The 20,981-nt window shown below is 46.9% G+C and overlaps 1 protein-coding gene across 2 annotated transcripts in view; it reads left to right on the forward strand.

Moving 5' to 3' along the window:
• Positions 1–20,981, forward strand: part of LOC146782995 (polyamine-transporting ATPase 13A3-like) — a 374,238-nt gene that overhangs the window by 302,285 nt on the left and 50,972 nt on the right. For both annotated transcript variants that reach the window (XM_085638060.1, XM_085638059.1), the window contains exon 28: positions 5,421–5,598. In XM_085638060.1, the coding sequence (XP_085494186.1) occupies positions 5,421–5,598 (178 nt within the window). The remainder of the gene's footprint in view (positions 1–5,420; positions 5,599–20,981) is intronic.

Here is a 20,981-nt window from a genome sequence, read left to right on the forward strand (position 1 = left end):
ATGTGTATGTATATATGTATGTATGCGTGTGTGTGTGTGTGTATGTATGTATATATATATATATATATATATATATATATATATATCCCCAAGTTCACTCGCGTTGCTCTGCCTCTTAATGGCGGCGGGCTCCGGTGAGGTAGCGAACCTCAATATCACTCCAATTCATGCGATTTGTTTCTATCACAGAAACCGAGCCCAGATCCATATGCGTGGTTGAAAAGTTTTATTATCGTTACATGGCAAACAAAAGCCCGACGCGTTTCGGAGCAGCCGCTCCTTTGTCACGGGTCAATAAACGATTGTTTGTTTAAAGTATAAATAAAGTGTTTCACATCACATGACATAACATAAATGTAGGACTACTGCGCCACATCGGGATCTTTGTGAAAATGGCGGCCATTTTGGAGTGGTACTTTTAAATTATAAAATATTCATTACATTGTTATATTTAAACACTGCACAATAATTAATAAATGTTCAAACAATTAAACATAATTACCTTGTCAATGCTATGTTCCCAAAATTTATAACAACATTACGTTTTCACGATTTGTAAAAGAAATTCATGCCCCAGTGGGCTGTTGCTCAATATCCCAACATTACATTATTTCTTCATTTTGGAACAAAACCATAAACTTAAATAAACGCCCCAGTGGGCCAATATTCAGTATTGCGGCGTTTCAATGTGTAACATACATATCAAATACCCTTAGTTCATGTCCCGCCAAATATCTATTTACATCATGCCCTAGTGGGCTATATATTTTAGATATCACTAGCTTTTTGCTTTCATCCTCATCATCTGATGATGGCGTCTCCGTCTCCTACAACATAAAAAACAATTCTGATCAAAAATCACTTTCTGACTGGTTAAAATACAAACTTATTCAGGATTTACACGGTTCATTTAGCAGGGTTACAGATTGTATGTACAGATTATTGTCTAACCTAAGTGGACAGACAGTTCCTCGTCTTTATTTAATCCCGTCGGATGCATTGTCTCATATCTAATAATCATTCTAGATTCTAATCGTCTTAATTCCTTAATCCTGTTCCCTCCTCTTTGTGAAATAGGAATTCTTTCCAGAGCACAGTATTTCAACAGATTCACATTTTTATTGTGTCTCTCCTTGAAATGCCGGGCTATCGGATATTGTTTATCCTCATGAATGATAGCTCTTCGGTGTTCTAAAATCCGTTTTTTGACTTGGTGAATAGTACTCCCAATATAAATGAGTGGACAGGGACACACAAGCGCATACACACAATAGTCAGATTTGCACGTGAGATGTTGATTAATGGTAAATGGCTTCTGATTTTTAGATAACTCGATTTCTTTAATGTTAGTGCTGTATTCACATGCCTTACATGATCTACATGTAAAGAACCCCTTTATTTCATGACTCTTAGTTGTTATGGGAATAGAACTACTGCACAATCTATCTCCTAGCGAGGTACATTTCCTGAAAGTGATTTTAGGATTGTCGCCTGTGTATTTTTTCAGAGTTTTATCTGTACCCAGCACATTCCAAAATTTCTTAAGGCAACGCCTGACTTCCCAATGTTGGTTATTGTATGTAGTTATGAATCGTAAGGGTAGTTCTTGTTTTTCTTCTTCCTTTGTGTTTTGCAATAAATCAATCCTATTTATCAATTGGATTTTATCACATGCCTGATTTATTGTCTTATTAGAGTATCCTCTCTCTTTAAATCGAGATATCATAGTTTTCCTTTCTTCCAAAAAATCACTATCTACACTGCAATTTCTCCTGGCTCTCAATAGTTCCCCGTACGGGATACTGTTGATCAAATTCCTAGGGTGGCAGCTCTCAGCATGCAACAGACTATTACCGGACGTTTTCTTCCTGAATAGTCTACTTTCTAATTTGTTGTCCTCTACTCTTAATTCGACATCCAAAAATTCTATTCTCATTTCATGAATAGTACTGGAGAACTTCAGATTTAAGTCATTATTATTTAAGGCCTTCACAAATTCCTCTGCTTGCTTCTCAGAGCCCTTCCAAATACAAAACACATCATCGATGTACCTTGCCCAGAGAACGACGTTATGGGTAAAGGCCGTGATCTTACTGGCCACCTGCTCCTCCCACCAGCCCAGGTACAAACCCGCGTAACTGGGGGCAAAGCAGGTTCCCATCGCCGTTCCCTGGGTTTGGCGAAAGATGACATGATTGAACAAGAAAAAATTGTTAGTTAGACATGCTTTCATCATACAGAGCAGCATTTCAGTATGATTAAAATACATCAAATTACGAGATTTCAAAAAATGTCTACTGGCCTCCATACCCAAGTCATGGGGGATTCCTATTTCACAAAGAGGAGGGAACAGGATTAAGGAATTAAGACGATTAGAATCTAGAATGATTATTAGATATGAGACAATGCATCCGACGGGATTAAATAAAGACGAGGAACTGTCTGTCCACTTAGGTTAGACAATAATCTGTACATACAATCTGTAACCCTGCTAAATGAACCGTGTAAATCCTGAATAAGTTTGTATTTTAACCAGTCAGAAAGTGATTTTTGATCAGAATTGTTTTTTATGTTGTAGGAGACGGAGACGCCATCATCAGATGATGAGGATGAAAGCAAAAAGCTAGTGATATCTAAAATATATAGCCCACTAGGGCATGATGTAAATAGATATTTGGCGGGACATGAACTAAGGGTATTTGATATGTATGTTACACATTGAAACGCCGCAATACTGAATATTGGCCCACTGGGGCGTTTATTTAAGTTTATGGTTTTGTTCCAAAATGAAGAAATAATGTAATGTTGGGATATTGAGCAACAGCCCACTGGGGCATGAATTTCTTTTACAAATCGTGAAAACGTAATGTTGTTATAAATTTTGGGAACATAGCATTGACAAGGTAATTATGTTTAATTGTTTGAACATTTATTAATTATTGTGCAGTGTTTAAATATAACAATGTAATGAATATTTTATAATTTAAAAGTACCACTCCAAAATGGCCGCCATTTTCACAAAGATCCCGATGTGGCGCAGTAGTCCTACATTTATGTTATGTCATGTGATGTGAAACACTTTATTTATACTTTAAACAAACAATCGTTTATTGACCCGTGACAAAGGAGCGGCTGCTCCGAAACGCGTCGGGCTTTTGTTTGCCATGTAACGATAATAAAACTTTTCAACCACGCATATGGATCTGGGCTCGGTTTCTGTGATAGAAACAAATCGCATGAATTGGAGTGATATATATATATATATATATATTCACTGAAAAAACCATATGTTTCACACATGTTATAGTTAGCTGGACATTTTACTGATAAAAAACCAATGAAATTCCCCCGTTATAGTTAGTGCAGGCAACTATAACTCACGCGACCGCAATCCTCTGCTGATGCTAATACTGTATTTAGACACTTATTTGCCCATGTCTTCTTCCATTAAATTTTAGCTATACATATATTACAAATATTTTTTTTTCATAAAGACACATATGTCATCAGCAGAGGATTGCGGTCGCGTGAGTTATAGTTGCCTGCACTAACTATAACGGGGGAATTTCATTGGTTTTTTATCAGTAAAATGTCCAGCTAACTATAACATGTGTGAAACCTATGTTTTTTTCAGTGAATTTGCAAGGTTTTTTAAATGCTAACTCCTAACTATAACGTGTGTGAAACCTATGGTTTTTTCAGTGAATATATATATATATATATATATATATAATATATACAGTACCCTTTCAGACTTGTAGTGCTGCATAAATTATGCAAAAAGGAAGCATGGACCCCGAGTAGTTTCCTAGGCCAAGAGCCTAAGCTATGTTTCTCTGGCAAGCTCTAATAAGAGCGAAACAACGGTCAGGGGCTGCTTTTATTCATTTTTTCATTTTGATTGTTGGGAAGTTGTCCTTGTGAAGTTGATCAAATAAACAATGATGCCCTGGCACTAGGCAATCCCATTTGGTGTCCCTGTTTATCCCTCTCAGTTGGCAGAGAAATGCATTTGGGTGGATGAACTCAGCAGGCTTTAGTCATTTTCATGCAGTTGTAGCTTTTATCCTGATTTGGAGTAATTGCCGGTTGATCTTTATCGAGCACCAGAATGTTAAGTTCTTGTTTTTATGCTGTAGGGTATTTTCAAGGGCAAGTGCTCTGTGGGATCGAGTGTATGCCCCCTAGAAATAGACTGTTTTGTGCTTTTGTGGCTTTACACATTATTTAAATGGTCCTTAACAAATTGATGATGTTTCAGATGACAATGATCCTGGGGGGTCCAGACTGACTCAAAAGAATCTGGTCCGCAGATGTCCAGTTTCTCAGCCTGGGGGTTATGTCCAGCCTTTGTTTGCTGGATATAACCTCTGAGGACCCCAGTATTGTGGTGGAAGCCAGATGAGAGCACCGGTCACCGGTCATCTGTGTATGTTAGATCACGGACCGCTTTACGTACTGTTATCTGGTTTCCTGAGGAACCTTTTGCAAGTGTCCACTGTGAAAGGTTCTCTTGCAGCGGTTGACATCTGTTTGAAGATACCTGATAGACACCGCTCCCTAAAATCCTTGTGGGTACTTAATTGGTGTACAGGGGCTTTCTTCTGCCATTTAAGGCTGATGGAGTTTGCTATTGTATTAGTTGTAACCTCTCTCTTTATAAAACCTTGCACAGTTGTATCAACTGCCCTACCCTTAAAACAGTTTTTATTTGAAGGTGAGATCGTAAATTAAGAGGGTAGATAGGTTACATGCCATGCCAGTAAGGTTAGACGCCTTGTTTAAAAGATTGGTGGTTAAGAATGTGCGTGGGTGGCATCTTTTCTTTTGCTTACCCAAAGCACCTCCACTCCGATTTCCTTTAGATGTTGCTGGGTCATTTTTCAAAGATAGAAAATCTGCAAAAGGAACGGTGTCCACTAGAAGCAAAGTTGCATATCTTTGGCAACATTCGTTCGGGTGGATACTGTGTTCCCAATGGTGATTCTTTATTGCCTGGTCACTGGCTCTCTGTGGGTCTTCTGACACTACTGGGCTGGAAAATTCTAGGATCTGGAGAGATCGGATTGGGTGGCACCATTTGTGTACTTGGGTGATTTCACTTCTATTGATAGTTGTGCAGGACTTGACACATTGATAGCATATATGAAGCGTTTTGGCCCCTGCATGTGTTTGGCATGTATGCAGAGGGGAAACTGCGTCCATCAGAACCGGCTTTACTGCAGGCAGGCTGCTTCTTTGAACATACTGTTGTGGCCATTTAGCTGTCCATTGAAAGGAATAGTCCTTGAGTGGCAATAATATATTTTTTATTTAGCACCTAGGACCTCGGTTTTGTTCTTTCTCTACTAAAATTACCAGGTCATAAGTCAAGTGGGGAACGGTTGACACATTTAAACTTTTCTTTGTCCTCCCTGTAGTGAGTTTGAATCGATCGTGGAAAGAGCTAGTTCCGCAGCGGCCACCTACTAGCCTGGTTTCTGCCCAGCTTCTCCTGTCTGTCATCACACAGATCCTGCTGTCCCTTGCCTTCCAGTTGACTGCCTTCCTGCTGGTCCAAGAGCAGCCCTGGTACACGAGATGGACTCCAGAGACAAGGTGAGCGGTTGTGATTCTTAGCGACTAGGGTGAAAGGTCTATGGGCCGTTGATTGGTTTCTTCAGCAGATTAAGCTATCAGGCTTGAGGTGTCCACGTGATCCAAATTGTGACCTGATGTTCTGTTCACAAAATAGTGTTTTTCTTGATTTTAATTTTTTTATGTTCGAGGCATGTGGGCTGCTGAATTCATATCTGTGCATAGATCGCCGCCTAGTGTTGGGTCCGGATGTTTGCACGTTGTTGTCCTGGAAGAGTCTTCGAAGTATCCTGAGATAGGTGACTCCTCCCCTGGACCACAGTGCGCATGGGCATCCTCTCCATCCTCAGATTGTTTTTTTCCGCCATTGGGTTCGGATGTGCTTATCTTGACTCAAGTTAGGAAAAACTTTTTTCAGGCCAAAAGGCCTGTAGTTCGCGTCGGTACTGTTCCCGATCGGTATCGACAGTTACTTGTTAGTTTACTAACTTCAAAACCAACTTTTTTCGCATCGACATCAACACCATCGACGATGGAATCGAGGACACCATTCAAGCGGTGTCCTGTTTGCAATGCAAAATATCCACATGTCGACGTCCACCCGGTGTGCGACAAATGCCTTTCACCGGATCACGACGAATCCACATGTATGGCCTGTGCCCGATTCCGATCCAAAAAGACTCTCCGGAATCGACGAGCAGCAAGACTTGAAGCGCAGCAAGCGGCACCGGCCCCGACCAACATCTTCAGCGCCGAGGACGAAGATGTCGAAGGCGTGGAGAACCTACCCTCCAGCCCCGCTTCCGAACACAATTCCGGATCGGAAGACATCGAAGAGCAACTCTTTCACAGGGATGAAGACGACACCAAGGTAGGGGACTACGATGAGGCCTTAGGGGCCGAAGAAAGTAGCTCCGGTGACGAGCAAGGCCTACCCGTACAGACGGAGGATATCCCAGTGCGTCAATCTATGGCTCCGGTCGAGGGATCGCCTTCGGGCCTTACCCAAGACCTATCCCGCAGTTCTTCGGCCCCGCCCTCGGGCCCGGCCTCGGACATTCAGCGACAGCCATTAGTACCCAAAACGACTGGTTTCCCTTCATCGAAACCGAAACCAAAAGTCGTGTCGGTTCCACAGAAACCGAAACTGAAAGTGACACTGGTCGGATCGAAGCCCACTACACCTTCGACGACAGCAAAACCCGTCGGCGCCGACCGCACCAAACGGGACTTCGGTGCCGAACTCGCAGCAGCCGACGTCGGCACCGACACACGGAAAAAGGCCATCGGTACCGCCAAACCGCCTCGGCACCCGGCACCGAAACAATCGGCTCTGGCCACAAAGGTCAAAATGGCCGCTGCGTCGCACACCACTTCGAAAGCAGCACCTAAGGCCCAATCATCGACGCCGTCGACGGCTACTACCTCTCCTCGACTCGATGACCCCGTGGCCCCGAAGAAGCCCACGCCTGCCTCTACAGAACCGCTCGGCGCCAAAGAACCGTCGGCGCTCCAGGTGCGACAAGTTGCAGCGTCCTTGCAACGCATCAAAGAAAAGGCAGCCCTCCAGGACACGTCGGGCCCCGAGCCGAAAACAGCTCAAAAAGCTTCTCCGGCACCACCCCATATCACCTTTGGCCTGCCGCCATCCACGACGCCCAAGATGTTTGAAATAAGAACACGTGTCACCCACACTAGGATCACACCTACCGAACACTCTCCTCCGGAGACGTCACCGTCCCACATCATCGATGCCGACACCGGCAGAATTATGCTCCACAAGCGGAGAATATCTTCCGAACACGCTTTGGACTCCTACCGGATCCCGCTAAAGAAAAAGCTGCCAGCGGATTCGGAACCAGTTCTTTACGAACGTCTCCATACCTCCTACCCAGATCCACAGTCCTTCTCTCCAACACACTCCGAAACCGACGTTTTGGAGGACTATATGGGTGACGACGTCCCCTACCCCAGAGAGATGGACCCTGAAGGCCAACAGGACCCTGACCAGGCTTGGGATGACCCTGTAGACACAGGTGCACCTATTGATACACAGGACACGCAGCTATATGGCGCAAAAACGTCTCCCACAGAGGACACTGCCGCATTCAACGCCCTAATTGAACGCGCTGCGGCAAATCATGGTGTGCAACTCCACTCTGACACAATCGAGGACGATTTTCTAATGGATACTTTCGCATCCTCAGAGAGAAACATCAAAACTCTACCCATGTTGAAGGGTGTCCTGTGAGAAAGTGGGTTTCTGTTGCAGTAACCCCCCCTTTTTTTTTGCCTAATAGCTGATGCACTTTTCCTTGTTGTGCCCTGGGCTCCTGCCAATCAGGTGCCCAGGGCCTATGTTCCTTCCTTAAAACACACAAACTCCCAATTGGCAAACCCTGGCCATATGTCAGCCCCTGGTAAATGGTACCCTAGGTACCCAGGGCCTTGTGACCAGGGAAGGCCTCTAAGGGCTGCAGCACTCATTGTGCCACCCTTCGAGGCCCTGATCCCTTACACACACACACTGCCTTTGCAGGCTGAGTGTCTGGGTGCAGGACAAAACAAAGAGTCGACATGGCACACATCTCTGTGTGCCATGCCCATCACCTACACTGCCAAGGCATATGTCAGCCACCCCTCTGGCTGGGTGCCTTATGCCTATGGTGTGGGCACATGAGCAGGAGCCCTGTGCCCCTACAGTACCCAGGTCCATTCCTGGGCACTGTAAGTACAGTGCTGCCTTTTACAAGTACATGGTGCTGAGAGCTCGTCAAACACGAACTCCACAGCACCATAATGGCAACACTGAAGACTGGGAAGTTTGGTATCAAACTTCTCAGCACATTAAACCCACACTGATGCCAGTGTGGGATTTAATGTACTAAGCACCCCAGAGGGCATCTTAGAGATGCCCCCTTACAGCTAACCTACAATCCACGTCTGCTCTGAGGCTGCCCAGGCTGCCACACAGCAGACACGTTGCTGGACCCCTGGGTGGGAGAGCCCCTGCTCTCCCGGGCCTGCAACAATGCACATCCTGGGTGAGGTGAGAAATCTCCTCCCCCAGGATGAGCAAAGGGAAGCTTCAAAGGCATGCCGCCAGTTGTAGTTTCCCCAGGCCACTGCAACCCCCCACTCTGGCAGGAAGCTTGGCCGGAAACCCCATACAAGGACAGGGGATGTGCCAGCCTGCCCACCCCACCCCTCAGGTGGGGGAGGCGAGGTGAAGCACATCTCCGGGCTCTCGCCATCTTGAAGATGGGAGGCCCTACCCTATCAGGATTAGGCTACTGCCCTCCTCCCACAGGAGAGAGGCAGGATAGGGGGTGTACCCACCCCAGGACAAGGACCCATTGGTCCCTGGCCTTCACCTACCTGTAACGCCCCTAAATCTAGTATTTAGGGGCCCCCTGAACCTTCCTTCCGGAGATTCCAGATAGAAACCTACAAGAAGAGCAAGAAGAAAAAAGACCTGCCCTGCAGCTGCTAAAAAGAGGAAGACACCAACTGCTTTGGCCCCAGCCCTACCGGCCTGTCGACCCTCTAACCTGCTCCTGCTCCAGCGCGGCATCTCTTGTGGCCAGCAACCTCAAAAACCCCGGAGGACCTGGCTACCTTTGAACTCTGATTCCCTGGGACTCCCATGAGTAGAGGCTCTACTCGAGAAACCTATTCCCAACTCCTGGCAGCAGCCCGGAACCGCGGACCCAACACACTCTGCACCAGCCAAGCCTGGCCAGTGCCGGAGTGGACAAAGACCCTGAGGACGACCCCACGGCGACTGTGACCCCGAGTCCGGCACCCAAGGACCCCCCTCGACATCCTGGACGAAGCCTGCAGCCTCAGAACCGAGTGCCACCCCAGCCGCGATCAACCAGAGGGTAAGATTCCCGACGTCAAAAGGCACCCCTGCACCCGGCGCCCTGCGGCCCCCTGTGCCCAATCCCGGGGTACCCACCTAACTTACAACTACCCAACTTACCTCTCGAAGTGGTGGTGGCACCTGAAACATCCTCGTCCCCGAGCCTGCAGCCTTTTTCCAAACCGGAACATTCCCATTGATTTCCATTGAGCGCCCGAAGGCTCAAAAGCACCCTGCACCCAGCCGCCCGAGTGGCCCTGGCAGTGCACTCTCTACACTAACCTACGTCCCCACTTGCCCTGAGTAAGTGACCAGGAGCCCAGCTCCCACAGCCGCGTGGCTTGCCAGACAGCAGCCACCAATCAAGGCCCCCCTATCCCTCATAGGATAACATTGGGCCTAACTCTCTCTGCACCCGGCCGTCCTGAAACCGCTGAGGGTGAACCAACTGTACCTACCTGACACTGGGGGACCCCTGAGTCTATGCCCGGAATTTCAACTCTGCCAGTCGGGTACTTACCCTTAAACCGCTAACTTCATTTTCCTCATAGGGTAACATTGACTGGCTTTTTCTTGAAAAATCTTCTAAGTGTGAACTTTTCAAAACTGCAAATATTCACTAAAAATCAGCCAAGTGACAAAAACGAATTTACTCACCTGCTCCTAGGTGAGCTCCCAGTGCTGGATCTTGGTGCCCAGCCCTGACTCTGAAAAGTGTCCACAACTGTACTTACCTCTAACTCATTTTTCTTCCATAGGAAACCATTGTCTGCTTTTCTGTGAAATTTCTTCTAAGTGTCTATTTTTGCAAAATTGAAATATTCTTTTAAAATCGTACCATTTCTGCAAACGAAATTACTTACCTGTTTCTGATAAGGACCCCAGTCCTGGGTCTAGGTACCCAGTCCTGGATTACTAAAGTAACGATAAAGTACTCTACCTGCAATTTGAATTTCTTGCCATAGAGATCCATTGAATGTTTTCTTTGAAATATTTTCTAAGTGCTGACTTTTGAAATATCTAAATATTATTTAAAAATCATTACAGTTATTAAGTCGACTTTCATCACTTGATTCTGAGTACTGCCCCAGAGCTGGATCTAGGAGCCAGACCTGGAATTTCAAAAGTAATCTGAAAAGTAATTTATTACAAGATAACCTGAATATTACCATTGAGCTCAATGCATTGTTATGTTTAGGAAATAGGATTGTTTATTGCAACCAACTGTGACTGTTTACAAAAATCCATTGCTTATTGCAAAAGTATTTATATTCAATCTCTCATTCTGAGAAAAGTATATTTTTATTCCCTTTGTGGTTCTAAAAATAAAACAAGCATATATTTTATATATATAAACCATTGGCCTAGAGTTCAGTTATTGAGTGTGTGAAACCATTTGCTGACTGAGTGTGTACAATAAATGCTTTACACTGTCCTCAGGTACTGCCTTACTGCTCGACCAAGCTACCACTTTTGAGAGTAAGGTCATACCTAACTTTGACCTCTATCAGCCTCTGGGGGACTGTGGACTCTGTACACCCTGTACCCATTAGGGAACAGTATATACAGAGCCACTTTCTCACATTGGTGGATCAGCGGTGGGATACAAACTTGCATTTGTTGGACTACTTGGTTACCATCTGATCACACGACAGAACTCTTAAAAATTGCCTTTAGAATTCTGATTGGTTTTTCCAAAATTACTAAAAGTCTTGCTAGGGCCTTAGTTAAGTCCCATTAGAATTTTAGAAAAATAAAAGTCACTATAGTCAGGGTAGAGGGTTAGAACTGTCAGGTTAGAATGTCTCAAACAAACCCAGCTATTAGTGATAATAATAACATGGACCTGGTGGAGGAGCTCGACCTCACACCTTACTTACACTTGTCTTTCAAGGAATTGAGGTCCTTATGTAAACTCAAAAATTTACAAATGGGTCTGCATCCAACCAAACAAGGGCTCCAGGAGCTCCTGGCTGAGTATGCTAAAGACCACCCATCTGAACATGGTGATGGCCAGTCAGATGAGGAAAGGGAAACAGAGGAGGTGGACAACAACCTCCCCATACTATTCCCTAGGGAGGAGATGGCACCCATACCCTCCAACACAAGAATTAGCATCTGGGCACCTAGAGACCACACAGGTGGCTCTGGTCCCAGAGACAACACTGGGGGACCCCCCAGTGAAGGGGACAGCCTTGTGAGGCTGGCCAAAAGAATAGATCTAGAGTCCAGGCTCCTGGCTCTAGAAAAGGAAAGGAGAGAGATGGGTTTAGCACCCATCAATGGTGGCAGCAGTAATAAAAACAAGGATAGGGAGGAAACTTCTGACCTTAAAATCCCCAAAGGGATTGTCCCTAAATTTGAGGAAGGTGATGATATCACCAAATGGTTCACAGCCTTTGAGAGGGCTTGTGATATCAGAAAAGTAAAGAAACCTCTCTGGGGGGCACTCCTATGGGAACTGTTCTCTGGTAACTGCAGAGACAGGCTTCTGACCCTCTCTGGGCCAGAAGCAGGATCCTATGACCTCATGAAGGAAGCTCTGATTGAGGGATTTGGATTCACCACTGAGGAGTATAGAATTAGATTCAGGGGGGCTCACAAAACCCAGACCCAGTCCTGGATTGATTTTGTAGATTTCTCAGTGAAGACACTGGATGGTTGGTTAGCTGGACATGGTGTGCAGGATTTTACTGGATTGTACAATTTATTCATGAAGGAACATATTTTGAGTAACTGCACAAATGAAAAGTTGCATCAGCATTTGGTAGACCTAGGTCTAAAATCCCCCCAAGAATTGGGAAAAAAGGCAGACCACTGGGTCAAGACTAGGGTGACTAGGACGTCCACTGGGAGGGACCAGAACCAAGGGGTCCCAAAGCCTCCCCAGAAGAAAGAGAGTGAACCCCTTGTGGATAAAAGAAAGGAGTCCCAGGTAGCCCCCCAAAAACCTGACCAGGAGGGTGGGCCCAAAGACACCTCACAAACTAAACCAGGGTACCAAGGTAAGAATTGGGATCCCAACAGAATATGGTGTTTCAACTGTCAGAAGGCTGGACACCACACCCAGGACTCTAGCTGTCCTAAAAATAAGGTTCCTAGTACAGCTCCAGGGGTGACTAGTGTAGCCCCAGGGGTTGCCAGTGTAGCTTGGGAGGGAGGGTCCTCAGATGAGGAAGTCCTCCTAGCTTTCAACTGGGGAATGGGCCCAAGAAGCAAGCTGGAGATCCCAGAAGGAAGTAGACACTTCCACCACCTACTGGTGAATGGAATCCCAGCCACTGCCCTGAGAGATACCTGTGCCAGTCACACTGTGGTACATGACAGGTTGGTATTCCCACACCAATATGTCCCAGGGGAAACAAGAAGGGTAAGAACTGTCCCAGGGGGAGTCACTGTTAGGCCTGTGGCTATAGTGCCCCTAGCCACAGCTGGGTCCCTTAGATGGAGAAAAGTGATAGTCAGTAAAAACCTCCCCCTTGATTGTCTCTTGGGGAATGATCACTTAGATGTGGAACTGAGCCAAAGAGAGGTGCTGGCCCAATGCCAGGCCTCGCCCAAAGAAGCTGTGGGGGCTCAACCTGCAGTCAGTGCAGCTGAGTCCCAAAAGAGTGAGAAGAAACAGTGTAGGAAAGGTGGGCAACTGTTAGCCACAGTTCCAGAGAGCCAGGGAGATTCTATCCCTGTAAGGGAAAACTCCCAAAATGGCACTGGTAAAGCCCCCCCTAGCCAACAGCAAGACCTGTCTAGTCAGGCAACTGTCCAGCCTGAATTAGTGGCTCCTCAGGTGGCAGAACAAGGGGTAGAGGAGGGGTGTTCCCTACCAAGAGTAGGGACCCCCTATCCTCAAACAGACCAACAGCCAGGACCCAAAGAGAACTATAAAATAGCCCCCTCACTTGCCAGTCAGGAGCTAAAGGTGTGGTTCTGGGCACTGACAGCTGTCAGCAGCCTCTGCTGGGTGTTAGCCTTCATGGCAGCCCTATCCTTGGCATGGTGGCCTAACCCCCTGCCAAATAGCAAGTCAGGCCCCCTGACCTTATTGGTCATGGTGGGGTTGCTCAAGCTGTGGGTAGCCTCTGTGGGTAAGCTGGGCCTAGCCCTGGCTAAGTTAGAAACTACCGAGGTACACACCTCTAAACCCAAAATAGAAAGATGGGACCAGGACAGTAAAAGACAAGGAGAGGAGCCTTGGGAGTTAGGTCCTGAAACTAATAAGACAGGCCAGCTCCCCAAAGGGACTGACCTAGGCAGAAGGATGTAAGGCAGAGTAGGCCCTGCAACTTTCAAACCACTTCCCCAACTCTTCCTCGCCTGAAAGACTAGGTAGACTCTCCCAGCTTTGGCAGAAGTCTCCTGGCCTTTGGGCTGGGGGGGGCTTGTGTGAGAAAGTGGGTTTCTGTTGCAGTAACCCCCCCTTTTTTTTGCCTAATAGCTGATGCACTTTTCCTTGTTGTGCCCTGGGCTCCTGCCAATCAGGTGCCCAGGGCCTATGTTCCTTCCTTAAAACACACAAACTCCCAATTGGCAAACCCTGGCCATATGTCAGCCCCTGGTAAATGGTACCCTAGGTACCCAGGGCCTTGTGACCAGGGAAGGCCTCTAAGGGCTGCAGCACTCATTGTGCCACCCTTAGAGGCCCTGATCCCTTACACACACACACTGCCTTTGCAGGCTGAGTGTCTGGGTGCAGGACAAAACAAAGAGTCGACATGGCACACATCTCTGTGTGCCATGCCCATCACCTACACTGCCAAGGCATATGTCAGCCACCCCTCTGGCTGGGTGCCTTATGCCTATGGTGTGGGCACAGGAGCAGGAGCCCTGTGCCCCTACAGTACCCAGGTCCATTCCTGGGCACTGTAAGTACAGTGCTGCCTTTTCAAAACTGCAAATATTCACTAAAAATCAGCCAAGTGACAAAAACGAATGTTCGAGGCATATGAGCTGCAGATCACACACTGAGGATAAGATCGCCATCTGGTGTTGGGCTCGGATGATTGCAGGTTGTTGTTGTCTTCGGAAGAAGCCTTTGGTCACGAGGTTGGTGACTCCTCCCCTGGACAACAGTGCGCATGGGCATCCACTCCATCGTCAGATTGTTTTTTTCCGCCATTGGGTTCGGATGAACTTTTTTCCGCTCCAGCAGAAAACTTCTAGCAATCAATTTAACTCTTTAATCTTCATTCCATCGACTCGAAATCAACTCGGACCGGTTCCGGAAGCGGCTGATGGACAGGACACCCTTCAAAAAATGCCCCCAGTGTGGAGCGAAGTTCCCCCACAGTGACCACCACAAGGTTTGTAACCTCTGCCTGTCACCGGAACACAACGAGTCCACCTGTCCAGCTTGTGCCGCTTTCCGTTCGAAGAAGACCCTCCCGGACCGAAGAGCTCGACGCCATATTATGGCCAAACCAGCTCCAGAACCGGAGGACATCTTTGCTCAAGATGTTCCCGAAGACGACACCGAAGATCTCGAGATCGTGTCCGAGGCCGACGATTCCGATGACCTCATCACTCCAGGGCAGCGTGTGAGTACCACCCCCCCTACCCCTGCCCCATCCAAAAAGACAGTGGTCAAGACTCCGCCAGCTGGGCCCAGTCGCGACCGGAAATCCTCTTCAGAAGCCCCGCCCTCGGGCCCGGCTCCGAAGACATCTAAGCCTGTAGGTGGCTCGGGCTCGAGCAAACCTCATGTGATTGTGCCTTTAACACCCTCGGCACCGAAACACCCACTATTGGCACCGAAACAGGCTGCGAGACCGAAATCTCCTTCGGCACTGAAACGTTCCTCGGCACCGAAGTCTCCACCGGCGCCGAAACGTTCTTCGACATCGATGCCTAAAAGTCTCTCGGCACCGAAACATACATCGGCACCGAAACATACATCGGCACCGAAAACTCCATCGACTCCGAAAAATCCATCGGAACTGAAACATTCTTCGGCACCGAAAACATCATCGGCACCGAAAACTACGTCCACACCAAAAACAGCTCATAAAGACCCGAAGCGGGCGTCGCCGCCACCACCTTCGGAGCCAGATGAACTTTTTCGACCAGATCCTACTCAAAAGCGGATCTACATCAATCCTAACACTGGACATGTGACTGCCATCCCATATAAAAAACGGAAGCTGGACACTACACCTCCCCCAGCTCCCATACGAAAAAAGGACTGTGCCACTTCACCACTTCGTCCTTCTTCTCCTGTTTTACCTTCTAACCCGTCCCCCCCCTCCTCCTCCTGCTTCTCCTTTACCTTTACCACCTCCCTATCATTCACCTCCTCCACAGGATGATAATGATGACTTAGGGGGAGGGGCGGACCCTGATTTATTTAATGATCCTGTTGATCCAACTGACCCGTTTACCTTTCCAGACACAGCACCGGTAGATGACTGGTCTTATCCAATGCCTGACATGCCTGACCCCACTACCTACCCCTCCAAGCCCTCCCCTCCTGATGACCACCTAGGGTTTGGCCAACTAATAAATAGGGCAGCAACGTTCCATGGTGTCACTATGCACACGGACCCCCTTGAGGAGGATTTTCTCCTCGATACCTTTGAGCAGTCACAAAAAACTGTTCATATACTTCCCATGATTAAAGGGGTTATAAAGCATGCCACTGACGTCTTTAAAGACCCTGTTCGAGCGAGGGTTCTCAACCCCCGCATCGAAAAAAAGTACCGACCAGCCCCGCAGGACCCTGCATACATTAAAGCCCAACTCCCTTTAGACTCCTTGGTCGTATCAAATGCCAGGAAGCGCGTTAACTCACAGACAACTGGAGAAACGCCCCCCCCAGACAAGGAGTCTAAGCTTTTAGAGGCCTCAGGCAAACGAGTCGCCGCACAGGCGGCGAGCCACTGGCGTATTGCCAATACCCAGGCCCTGTTAGCTCGGTATGACAGGGCACATTATGACCAACTTGAGGACCTTATGCAACATCTGCCTGAACCCTTTAAGTCCCAGGCCACTGACCTCATTCAAGAAGGCAAATTAATATCTAATGCCTCCATTAAATGCGCCTTAGATGCAGCAGACACCGCTTCTAGGGCGGTCAATACTAGCGTCTTACTCAGACGACATGCCTGGCTCCGTATTTCCGGTTTTAAACCGGAAGTTCAAACCGCAATTCTGGCTCAACCTTTCAACCAAGAGCAGTTATTTGGCCCTGCAGTAGATACTGCATTAGAAAAAATGAAGAAGGATAATGAAACTGCCAAGTCTATGGGAGCACTGCAGTCTCCTCAAAACCGGGGTTCCTTTCGTCGCTCCTTTTATAGAGGAGGCTCCAAAAACACATCAACTGAGACCACGTCCACCTTTAAAAATTCTGGACAAACATCCCCTAACAGAGGTTATTTCCGGGGAGGTTATAGGGGAAACAATAACAAAGGCCGAGGGCGGGGCACTAACAACAACACCCGCACCTCCCCAGCCACCAAACAGTGACTTGCCACCACTCCCCCCGGACCATTCCACTCCGGTCGGGGGGCGACTCCAACAATTCCTACCTGTCTGGACTTCCATCACCACAGACAGATGGGTAAGACAAATTATCCAGTCTGGCTACTGCCTCGAACTCATACAATCCCCCCCAAACATACCACCCAAACAACGCCCAATGTCCTCACATCATCTCTCTCTCCTCAAACAAGAAGTTCAATCCCTGTTACAAAAACAGGCGATAGAACCAGACCCCCTTCAACATCAGGGAAAAGGGGTATATTCTCTATACTTCCTCATTCCCAAGAAGGACAAAACACTAAGGCCCATACTGGACCTCAGACTACTAAACCAGTATATACATTCGGATCATTTTCATATGACCACTCTCCAACAAGTCCTCCCACTCCTACAACAGGGAGACTTCCTTGCCACATTAGACCTCAAGGACGCATACTTTCACATCCCTATGCATCCCGCTCACAGAAAATATCTACGATTTGTGGTAGATGGGCAACACTATCAATTTACAGTTCTCCCATTCGGAGTAACAACAGCACCCAGAGTGTTCACCAAGTGCTTAGCAGTCGTGGCAGCGCATCTCAGAAGACAACAGATCCATGTCTTCCCCTATCTGGACGATTGGCTCATAAAAGCCAATACATACCAAAAATGCGTTCTCCACACTCATCGCACGATTCAAACTCTCCACGATTTGGGATTCACTATCAACTACCCCAAATCCCACCTACAACCCTCCCACTTACATCAGTATCTAGGAGCAACCATAGATACATCCAAGGCCATTGCTTATCCCAGCACTGCCAGGATAGCCAGTATACAAAATCTCATCTCTCAGTTTCAAACTCATCCATCTCTTCCAGCAAGAGTGTTCATGCAACTCCTAGGCATGATGGCGTCATGCATCTCCATAGTCCCACACGCACGACTTCAAATGCGTCCCTTACAGGAATGTTTAGCACAACAGTGGAACCAAGCTCACGGACAACTTACCGATCTGGTGTTGGTGGACAGTCGCTCACTTCGCTCACTCAAATGGTGGAACACCATCAACCTGTCCAAAGGGCGACCATTCTTAGAGCCTCTTCCACAAGTTGTGCTAACTACCGACGCATCTCTCACGGGGTGGGGAGCCCACCTCCTTCACCATACCACTCAGGGCAGATGGACCAGTCAACAAAAACTGCTCCACATCAACCACCTGGAACTCTTAGCAGTGTTCCTAGCACTAAAATCCTTTCAAGTTCACCTAAAGAACAAAACTGTCCTCATACGCACAGACAACATGACGACAATGTATTACATACAGAAACAGGGAGGGACACACTCTCCCCAACTGTCCCAACTGGCACAGCAAATCTGGAGATGGGCAATTCCCCAAAACATCTATCTGTTAGCAGAACATCTCCCAGGGATCCACAATCAAGTGGCCGACCTCCTAAGTCGCCACACACAGCAGATCCACGAATGGGAACTACACCCCAAATTCTACTCCCCTTCTTCCAAAAGTGGGGACAACCAGACATAGACCTGTTCGCCACTCCCGAAAACACAAAATGCCCAACCTTCGCCGCCAGGTTTCCACACCCACAGTCCAAGGGCAATGCCCTATGGATGAACTGGTCAGGCAGATTTGCGTACGCCTTTCCGCCTCTCCCACTAGTTCCATTTGTGGTACGCAAACTGAAACAACAGTCACTAACACTAATACTAGTGGCTCCCACTTGGGCACGTCAACCGTGGTTCACCACGCTTCTAGAACTATCCTTAGTTCCACATCAAAGGCTACGCCTCTCCCCGGATCTATTAACCCAGAACCATGGAGAAATCAGACACCCAGATCCTCAAACACTGAACCTAGCGATCTGGCTCCTGAGGTCTTAGAGTTCGGTTACCTCAATCTCCCTCCAGACTGTATGAATATCATAAAGGAAGCCAGACGCCCTACTACTAGAGCGTGTTATGCCGCTAAATGGAAACGATTTGCCATCTACTGCGCTAATAATGACATACATCCATTGGACGCTTCCATCCAAAACATCATTTGCTATCTACTACACTTGCAAAGATGCAATCTAGCGTATTCCTCTATACGTTTACACCTAGCAGCCTTGGCAGCCTACTTGCAAAATAGGCAACACCTGTCCCTTTTTAAGGTACCAGCCATCAAAGCGTTTATGGAAGGTCTCAAAAGAATCCTTCCCCCAAGATTGCCACCTGCACCAGTGTGGAATCTCAATGTGGTTCTAACAAGACTCATGGGTCCCCCATTTGAACCTATGCACAAATGTGAGTTACAATTCCTAACATGGAAGGTAGCTTTCCTTATCGCAATCACTTCCCTACGCAGAGTAAGTGAAATACAAGCCCTTACACTAGAGGAACCTTTGTTACAACTACACCGTAACAAAGTGGTTCTTAGGACAAACCCTAAATTTCTTCCAAAAGTGATTTCCCCTTTCCACCTTAACCAATCAGTAGAGCTACCGGTCTTTTTCCCAAACCCAGACTCCGTAGCTGAAAGGGCCCTACATACCTTAGATGTCAAAAGAGCCTTGCTTTATTACATCGACAGGACAAAACCCTTTCGAAAGACAAAACAACTCTTTGTTGCTTTCGCACCACCACATAAAGGCAACCCAATCTCCAAATCAGGTATAGCCCGGTGGATAGTTAAATGCATCCAAATATGCTACCTCAAGGCTAAACGTACACTTACAGTTCCCCCTAGGGCGCACTCCACGCGTAAAATAGGGGCTTCTATGGCCTTCTTAGGTAACATTCCCTTAGAAGACATTTGCAAGGCAGCCACGTGGTCTACCACGCATACCTTCACTAAACACTATTGTGTTGATGTGCAGGCCAAACAACAGGCCTCCGTGGGCCAGGCTGTCCTAAAAACTTTATTTCAAGCTGCTGCAACGGATACAGGCGACCACCGCTAAGGGGAAGCACTGCTGTATAATCTATCCTCAGTGTGTGATCTGCAGCTCATATGCCTCGAACGGAATATGCTACTTACCAGTATGCATCTGTTCTTGGCATGTAGAGCTGCAGAGTCACACACGCCCGCCCGCCTCCCCGGGACCTGTATCTGTTCCAGCATCCGTCTTACTTAGACATTACACATGGACATCCTTTCTTTCATTTCTATACACTCCATCTTTTCCCATCATGGCGAAAAACAATCTGACGATGGAGTGGATGCCCATGCGCACTGTTGTCCAGGGGAGGAGTCACCAACCTCGTGACCAAAGGCTTCTTCCGAAGACAACAACAACCTGCAATCATCCGAGCCCAACACCAGATGGCGATCTTATCCTCAGTGTGTGACTCTGCAGCTCTACATGCCAAGAACAGATGCATACTGGTAAGTAGCATATTCCTTACTCACCTGCTCCTAGGTGAGCTCCCAGTGCTGGATCTTGGTGCCCAGCCCTGACTCTGAAAAGTGTCCACAACTGTACTTACCTCTAACTCATTTTTCTTCCATAGGAAACCATTGTCTGCTTTTCTGTGAAATTTCTTCTAAGTGTCTATTTTTGCAAAATTGAAATATTCTTTTAAAATCGTACCATTTCTGCAAACGAAATTACTTACCTGTTTCTGATAAGGACCCCAGTCCTGGGTCTAGGTACCCAGTCCTGGATTACTAAAGTAACGATAAAGTACTCTACCTGCAATTTGAATTTCTTGCCATAGAGATCCATTGAATGTTTTCTTTGAAATATTTTCTAAGTGCTGACTTTTGAAATATCTAAATATTATTTAAAAATCATTACAGTTATTAAGTCGACTTTCATCACTTGATTCTGAGTACTGCCCCAGAGCTGGATCTAGGAGCCTGACCTGGAATTTCAAAAGTAATCTGAAAAGTAATTTATTACAAGATAACCTGAATATTACCATTGAGCTCAATGCATTGTTATGTTTAGGAAATAGGATTGTTTATTGCAACCAACTGTGACTGTTTACAAAAATCCATTGCTTATTGCAAAAGTATTTATATTCAATCTCTCATTCTGAGAAAAGTATATTTTTATTCCCTTTGTGGTTCTAAAAA

This window comes from Triturus cristatus, chromosome 12 (genome assembly GCF_964204655.1).
Source record: "Triturus cristatus chromosome 12, aTriCri1.1, whole genome shotgun sequence".
Lineage (NCBI taxonomy): Eukaryota > Metazoa > Chordata > Amphibia > Caudata > Salamandridae > Triturus > Triturus cristatus.